The 9,048-nt window shown below is 45.8% G+C and overlaps 1 protein-coding gene across 1 annotated transcript; it reads right to left on the reverse strand.

The window, feature by feature from the left end:
- Positions 1-668: 668 nt before the first annotated feature.
- LOC141989059 (olfactory receptor-like protein OLF2) lies at positions 669-1,613 on the reverse strand. Its single transcript, XM_074955303.1, has one exon. The coding sequence runs from the start codon at positions 1,605-1,607 to the stop codon at positions 669-671; it is 939 nt and encodes a 312-aa protein (XP_074811404.1). The 5' UTR covers positions 1,608-1,613.
- Between the last annotated feature and the right edge of the window lie 7,435 nt (positions 1,614-9,048).

Consider the following 9,048-nt stretch of genomic DNA (forward strand, 5'->3'; position numbering starts at 1 on the left):
CACTTACATCCTACTTTTTATACTTAATAAAATCACTTTTGTTTATTTATAAACTCAGTGGAAGTACTTGTTACCTGCAAGGGGGGGAGGGCAAACAGCTGTGCATATCTCTCTTGCAGTGATATAGAGGGCAAGCATTTATCATTTTATCCTGTTCAAGCTTTATAGAGAGTAAAATGGATTTATTTGGAGTTTAGATCCCTTTGGGAGCTGGGTATCTGTGATCTGGAGACAGGTGTCCTGCTGAGCTGGTTTCAGTCTAGATCTGCAGCTTTGGGGGCATCACCCAGATCCTAGGTCTGTGCTGCAGCTGGCGAGTGTGTCTGGCTCAACAAGGCAGGGTTCTAGAGGCCCAGGCTTGAAGGGAAAATGGACTCAGACGTCATTTCAGCACATGAGGTGACATTTCCAATGAGGGTCTCTGTGAATGAACCCGGCACACTATGCACTTGGGTTTCCTGCATTTCCTGTGATGCTTCCCGAGTTTTGTCCGGTGATCTCCATTGTGGCCTGCAGACCCTGTTGGAATACAAACAAAATAATAATGATAACTATATAATAATGAAAAAAATTACCACGCGCTCTCTGAAATTATTTTGAAATGGGCTGGGAATTGAATTCACCTGTTTCCACTCCGCACAGCTAAACCAGTACTGAATTAAACAGATTCAAGAATTGCTTTGGAGTTTATTCATTGCTATCTTCAGGGCGTCCTTCACCTCTGTGTTCCTCAGGCTGTAGATGAGGGGGTTCAACATGGGGATCACCAGCGTGTAAAACACGGCGGTAACTTTGTCTGTATCCATGGAATAGCTGGAGGTGGGACGTAAATACATGAAGAGTTGGGGGCCATAAAACAGGACCACAGCGGTCAAGTGGAAAGTGCAGGTGGAGAAGGCTTTGCGCCAGCCATCTGCGGAGCGCATCTGCAGGATGGTGGAGGTGATATAGACATAGGAGAGGAGGATAGTCACAAAGCTGATCACTTGAATGCAGCTGATGAAAGCAAAGATCACAATCTCATTGATGTGCGTGTCAGAACAGGAGAGCGCCAACAGTGGGGGGACGTCACAGAAGAAATGATTGATGATGTTGGAGCTGCAGAATGACAGCCGAAATGTAAAACACGTGTTTAACACTGAATCCAGCACCCCCACAGCGTACACCCCAGCCACCAGCAGTATACAAAGCTGCCTGGACATGCTCACCATATAGAGCAGTGGGTTACAGATGGCCACATAACGGTCATATGCCATCACAGCCAGCAGGAGACCCTCAAGATCTCCAAAAATGATGGAGAGAAACATTTGCACAGCGCAGGCAGTGTAAGAAATGTTTTTCCTCTCGGCTAAGAAATTCAGCAGCATCTTAGGGGAAATTATCAAGGAAACGCAGAGGTCACAGAAAGACAAATGACTGAGGAAAAAGTACATGGGGGTGTGCAGTCGGGGATCAATCCAGATTAACAAGATCATCCCCCCATTCCCCACCAGGGTGATACCATTAATCAATAGGAACACCACAAAGAGGGGGACCTGCAGCTCCGGACGATCTGTCAGTCCTGAGAGAATGAACTCAGTTGCCTCCGAGTGATTTCCCTTTTCCATCTCCTCTGAACAGAGATCAGGGAGCTACAGAGATGCAGGCAGCTGAATGGTGCGGAAAACCTGTCCCTTCTCTGTAATGAAGTGAGTGAAGATAAATGGAGATCAGTTTCTTAATGGGCATCAGTACCCGCTCAGGGAAAGGCTTAGTTCACAGAGCCAGATGTTCACAGCTGGTCATTCCAGGTGTTCCATAAAATGCAGACACTGTGCAAATATAATGACACGCAGGTTAATCATGCCTCCCATACACACACTCCTGTTCACTACTGCAAACAGAAAACAATGACTTGTGACTCTGCTGTGAGAGAATCAGTCTGAAGGGATTTTTCCTTAGCTAAAGAAGCGGTGAGAGGAAAGGAGTGTCAGTCTTTCCACCCTCTTTGGGGAAGGGGAGCTCTGTGGCTTGACATGTCATTTTCAGGGTAAAGTTGCTCACTGTGCTAATTAAGCTGTTTGGCATTTACTGGAGCCTGTATGAAAACCCAGAGACATATTGGGAAGCCCTGGCTTCAGTGACTAGGTAATTGCCTATTTTTTTCCAACCAAGGAGGTCGCTCCTTTCGCTGAAGGGGTCGGAGTTGGGGCTAAGGCTTTTGGTTCTGGAGGTCTGGAAGTCAATACCTGATGATCCCAATGGTGTCTGTGTGTATGCGTGTGTGATTCCAATTCAGGAGAATAGCACGTACCTGCTGAAAAGAGAGAGAGAGATGTGTTGGTGTTTCCTCATCGAAAGAAACTGCCAATTAGGAGCATTCGGGCAGTTTTATACTGAGATATGTGATCTATGGGACTGATTCCTGAAGCAACTGGGAATACATGAGCTCAGAGAGACACAACGCCTAATTAATGCAGTATGTGAACCAAAGCTACCCTCGCTTAATTGGTGCCCTGGGGATTAATTTGACCTACCTGTACTTACTGTGTTATTTGTTATTGTTGTAGTCAGTAAACTTTGATTTGTGTTGTTTTATCTAATCCAGTGTGCTTAAATAGAAGTGTCTGAGAAGCTAAGTGGAAGGCATGTTAGTGCTATTAAAGAAATAATGGATAGTGTTGCTTGTATTGTCCAGGAGAGGACTGGGCAGGACAGGACGTACATTTCGGGAGGGAAATCGAAGAGTGGGGAATGTGTTGGGGTCACCTTGCAGTATAAGCAAGGGTGGTGAGAACCTGAGTGTAACCCAACTATTCCTGGCCAGGCTGCAGTTACACACACATGCCTCGGGTGCGATTTCCATGCTTGACGATTGTTTGTGAGTGGCCCAGGTGGAAGCCACTTCAGCAAGTCATTGCAAGGTTGCAGGCAGGTGTGACACAGATGCTGATTAGTCTGGGTTGGACCCTGGTATGTCACAGCCACCAACCTAGAAAATATCCCAGTCACATCAAAGGTGTGCTGCTGACTGACAGCAGTGTTCAATTGACATGAAAGTATAGGTCCCCCAAGGGATGGGCCCATGCAATGATCCATGGGTGCAGATGCCAAGGACATTGTGGTCATCACCTCTCCACAAGGAGATCCAAGACAGGCCCAGTAATGACTCTTCCCTTCTTCACTATGGTAGCAGAAATTATCCCTTCCTTGTCTTCAGGCTTGGCTGGTATTATCAGTGCTCCATGGCATATTGGTGCCCCCTTTTATTAAATGGTGCCAACCTGTGAGGCATTGCAGGGTCGATTGTATTAGGAGGAAAAATTGATGATCAAGTCAGCTATATTCTTTGGTGGGCGAGGGGTTACAGAGAATGTACACAAAGTCCTGCTTCCCTGAACACCACTAGAAACAACAAACAACCAGCAATTTGTGTATCCAAAGTCTGTCACCCCCGGTCTGTGACCAGGAAACACTATGCTCCTACTTCCTCTAAGAGTCATGCTCATAACTCCTTCTCCTGGCTTCTGTGCCTCCTGTGACCTGCAGGTGCTTGGGGCAGTCCTCACTGAAAATGCCAAGCTCAGGGCAGGCTGCAAAAAGGAGATTATTTCCCCAAACTGGTGGTTAACACTCAAGATCTCTGCAGCATCTCTGCAGATTTTGCAACAAAGTATCTCCGAGCATTCCAGCTCCCTTCTGATTCTTTTGTTAATTTTATTTATTTCCTATACTTTATACTCCGTGAAATAGAGTGTGACATTGCACCACATAATTCTTTATAGAAATAGTCTCATGCCTGTAAATACGACATAACTGGACTATGTTTGATGGTAGATAGGCCATGTAACATATCTCTGCAAAGGTTATGATCTACTGGATATATTCATCCTATTTACTATGTACGTGTGTGATTTTAAGTAGCGTCAGTGAAGCAGTTGGACAGCTTCTTGAGAAAAGACTATTCTCTGTAAGTGCCCAATCAAGAAGCACTTAAGCTAAAAATGAACTTTGAGAAATACCAATCCATATCTGAGCTTTCCTGGGAATGTAGCGTTGTTGTGTAAGGAACTGAGTCATGCATGGACATGTGACTTGCCCATGTGACTCCAAAACTCCATCTTGTAGATAGATTCTGCAGAGGAGAGGGGAAGGAGTTTCCAAGCACAAGAGAGAGACTATATAAGCCCCTGTGGAAACCCCTAAATTTTGTCTTCAGCGTTCAGAGAAGATAGCCCCTCCACCCCAAGGAGATGCCTGCAAGAAACTGGAACAAAGGACAGTAACTACAGGGGTGTGAGTGATTGCTGGACCCACACTACGAGGAAGTCTTGTGTGTAAAACAGGCTTATTGCAACATCTTTGAGGGTGAGATTTACCTGCATTTAGTTTTCACTGTATTAGGCTTAGACTTACATGTTTTATTTTATTTTGTTTGGTAATTCACTTTGCTCTGTCTGTTATTACTTGGAACCACTTAGTTCTACTTTCTGTATTTAATAAATTCACATTTCACTTATTAATTAACCCAGAGTATGTATTAATACCGGGGGGGGCGGGTGTGGGCAAACAGCTGTGCAGAACTCTCTATCAGTGTTATAGAGGGTGAACAATTTGAGTTTACCCTATATAAGCTTTATAAAGAGTAAAACAGATTTATTTGGGGTTTGGACCCCATTGGGAGCTGGCTATCTGAATGTTAGAAACAGGAGCACTTCTGAAGCTGTTTTCAGTTAAACCTGCAGCTTGTGCGGGAAATAGTTGAGACTTTGATCTGGGTTTGCAGCAGGCAAGCGTGTCTAGCTCAAAGAAAGTAAGGTACTGGCAGGGAAAACAGGCTCAGAGGGAGACTCAGTACATTGTGTGGCAGTTCCAAAGAGGTTTCTGGGACCCAACATGTCACAGTGGCATAGTCAAGCAGGATCTGTGCACAGCTGATTTCTTTGAGACTCTGGTCGTGATTTTCAGTGAGTTTTGGCTGTGGTGGGTAGAGAACAGCCAAAGTGGTTACTGGTTTGTTATTTTCTGATCCCTTATTTTGGGTAAGGGAAATAGGGACAGAAAAATAAGGAAAATAAGTAAGAGTGAAGATCAAAAGAAGCTCGAAATACAGAAGTTGCTGACTGCCCAGAAAGCCTGAATACTGGGTACTGGGAAAGTCTCTGTTAACTAAGAAGCCCCTGAGCTGAGTCAATCTCTGTTTCAGTGAACTGCAGAGGGGGTGTGGCCCAGCACAAGAAAGCAGAAAAATGACTCCCAGTGAGGCAGCTGCTAAGGTAGAGCTGGTCAGACTGGAAGCAGAAGAGAAGGCAAAGAACCTGGACTTTCAATTGACGCTCAAAGAGGCAGAGGCAGCCATGGAAGAAGCTGCCCACAAAAGGTCTATGGAAGCAGAGGCAGCCAGGGACAAATTAGCCCTGAAGTTAAGAGACAGAGAAATACAGGCCCAGATTGAGGCTCAGAAGCATGAACTGGCTGTTATGGAGTGGAAGAGTCAAAACCAACCAGCAGCTAGCCCCACTTCCCCAAAAATACACAAATGGGAGTGAATATGTCTGTGGTATGATGAGTCCAGTGATATTACTGAAGATTTCATCACCTTTGTGCACCCTACATACAATTCCTGACAATCAAAGAATGACCACATTGGTAGGAAAATTGACTTGAAGAACTCTGGACATATTCAATAAGATGCGTATTGATGATGCTTCAAATTATGGTAAATATAAGAAACTGGTTTTGAAACAGTTTCTGATTACACCTGAAACCTAAAGGGTTAAATTCAGGAGTCTTAAGAGGGAATCTGGATTGAGTAATGTGGCTTATGGAAATGAAATGATAGATTTTTTTCGGTAGGTGGGTGAGGGGAAAAGGCATTAGAAGCTTGGAAGAAATGTGTGATTTGGTTACTTGGGAACAATTCCTGAATATGTGCAGTAATGATGTAAAACAGGATTTGTGGGACAAAAAGGTGGATGAAGTGGGTGGAAAGGCTGAGAATTAGAACTGGTGGGAGGTTAGAAAGTCCTTGCCCCTTTAGCTAAGGTACACACGGAAACTGGTGATTTGCAGGCTGAGCTGACTGTTGCCACAGTGGCACACAATTTTGCACCATTTTAACTGGGGAATGATTTCTTTGATGTGGCAGAATCTGCCCCAGGCTTGGTTAACAGTGAGAAGGAATCTTGTGCTCAAAGCCCCAGGGTGGGGGGGGTGTGTGAAGTCACATGGGCTAGTGGGGGAATAGGAGAGAGTCTCTTAAATCCCTCTGTAGCAGTGAAGCATGCAGCCTTGAGGGCAGGAATGGCTGTAACCAGTTCCTGTAGCTCCTGAGCTCAAGGCAAGTCCCTGTGGGAGGGACTGGACAAAGCCATCTCCTGTCCTGTGATCATCTGCCTGCGGGAGGGGAATGCTCCAGCTGTAACAAGAAGGCCATCCCAGCTGCTGACTGCCAGGAAGTTGCAGGTCGGCAGGGGACAGGCCCTGTTCTGTGGTGCACAGAAACATGTGCCCCAAAGATGGAAGTTGGGGTCCTGGTTACTGCTGTGGTGGGAACAGGGCCCAGGGACTCTGTAGCTGGAAGCAAGCCCAACCTGAGGGAAAGAGGGGGATTTTGCTGATCAGGGAAGGGTCTGTCCTAGCTGTGAGCCCACAGCCGGACCAGAGTCACCTTCCCTTTTGGGGGATGCCGCAGTCTCTGACCCAGAAGAGAGCCCAGAGTGGGAAGTCCACACAGAAGGTGAGGGGGAATCGGAGAGGCTGCCCACCTTTTGTAGGGAGGCCTTTTCCCAGGATGAGGATGAAAAATCTGTATTTAAAATGCCAAACCCCTCTCCCGTGAATCAGGTTTTAAGGGATGACTGGGGGTCAGATCTCCTGGAGGGGAGAGTCCACCCAGCTGACCTTTTTGTAACTGAGGGGATCTTTCCGATCCAAAGCACTCCATTAAAGAACATTATTCCTGTGACCCTTATAAAAAAGAACACTCTCTCTCTTCAAGGCTGGTGGGAGAAAAACTCTGCACTTAGGAAGCTTCACAAGAGAGAGCGGCCGAGGGCAAGCATGGTTGCAGTGCCCCTTTCCTTGCCAAAGCCTCAAACACAGGCCTGAATTAAAAGCCTTCTCCAAAGAGGCAGAAGAATCTGCATCAGAGCCCCTACCAGGGTACACAAAGAAATTGGGAAATGCAATAGACACTAAACAAGCTAAATTGTGTGAACAAAGCCTGTCTGCTGAAGATTTCCTGTTAATCGTGTATCTTTTGCTGCTTCATCTGTGGGTCAAGACAAAAGAGCTCATGCTGGGGTAAATCCTTGAAAGATGTGGGACACATCTGCTTTGTGGGGGAAAAAAAACAAATTTTGTTCATGCTAGGGATCGTGGCAAGACAGTCCCACAAGCATGTTGCTTTTCAGTTTATACCTGTAAATGGGCTGGAAGCTTGGCACCATAGCAAAAGCATAACAGGCCTACCCTGCTGTGTGGAAGGGGAAACTGAGGCACACTGCCTCACGGCATTTGTGCTAAATGCCAAGACAACTCCACTTTAACAGATATTGCTGTCTGCATTCTGTTCGCAATACTACACCCCAACTTGTTTTCAGGCATCCGGGGACCAGGAACCCCAAACCTTGCAAGAACACCTATGAATGACCTCCTACGGTTTAAAGGTACGAAAAGAGGTTGTGACCAGAAACAAACAGGGTACTGCCTCTGCGATGGACAGTGTCCAAGTCTCTGGCAGTATGGTCAGGAAGAGGGTGTGACATTACACCCCAAAATGCTTTCTAGAAATATGCTTATGAGTGTAACTATGACATAACTGGAATATGTTTTATGCTAGATAGTCCATGTAACATATCTCTGCAAAGGTTATGATCTCCTGGATATATTCCTTCTATTTGTATGCATGTATCATTTTTGTAGTTGGAGTTATGAATACTGGCTGTGCACTTGCTTGATTTTAAGTAGCCTAGTAGAGCATTTGGTCAACTTGTGGAGTAAGGAATGGGCACGTTAAGTGCCCAATCAAGGAGCAATTAATAGAACTTGGGGATGCCAATCCACATCTGAGCTTCCCCAGGAATGTGGTTTGGCTGGTAAGGAACTCAATCGTGCAGGGACATGTGACTTGCCCATGTGACTCCAAAACTCCATTTTGTAACTGGATTCTACACAGGGAGTGGGAGGGGTGTCCACCCAGAGGAGAGAGGCTATAAAAATCCCTGGGAGACCCCTCCATTTTGTCTTCAGCTGGCTCAAGAGAGAGCCTCTCCATGCCCAAGAATACCTGAAGGAAACTGGAACAGAGGACAGTAACTACAGGGGGTGTGAGTGATTGCTGGACCCAACCTAGAGGGAGACTAGTCTGTAAAAGGAAGCTTAATGGAACACCAATGACGGTGAGGGTTTTATCTGTATTCAGTTTTATTACTGTATTAGAGAGAGATCTCCGTGTTTTATTTTATTCTACTTGGTAATTCACTTTGTTCTGTCTGTTACTACTTGAAACCATGTAAATCCTACTTTCTGTACTTAATAAAATCACTTTCTACTTATTAATTAACCCAGAGTATGTATAAGTACCTGGGGGGGGGGGGCAAACAGCTGTGCATATCTCTCTATCAGTGTTAGAGAGGGCAAACAATCTGTGAATTTACCCTGTGTAAGCATTATACAGGGTAAAACAGATTTATTCAGGGTTTGGACCCCATTAGGAGTTGAGCATCTGAGTGTTAAAGACAGGAACATTTCTTGAGCTGCTTCCAGGAAAACCTACAGCTATTAGGGGACAAGGTTCAGACCTGGGTCTGGGTTTACAGTAGGCTAGCGGGTCTGGCTCAAACCAGGCAGGGCACTGAAGTCCCAAGGTGCCAGGGCAGGAAAGCAGGGGCAGAAGTAGTCTCGGCACAGAAGTTGGCAGCTTCTAAGGGGGTTTCTGTGATCCAACCCATCTCAGGTGGGTGCTCAGTGCTCTCTGAAAGTCCAGTCCTTTTGAGGTGCTTCAAGCTAGGCACCCAAAATCACTATTCGCTTTTGAAAATCTTGACTCCAGTGAGCAGCTTCACT

The sequence above is a fragment of the Natator depressus genome, chromosome 6, assembly GCF_965152275.1.
Source record: "Natator depressus isolate rNatDep1 chromosome 6, rNatDep2.hap1, whole genome shotgun sequence".
In the NCBI taxonomy this organism is placed as follows: Eukaryota; Metazoa; Chordata; order Testudines; family Cheloniidae; genus Natator; species Natator depressus.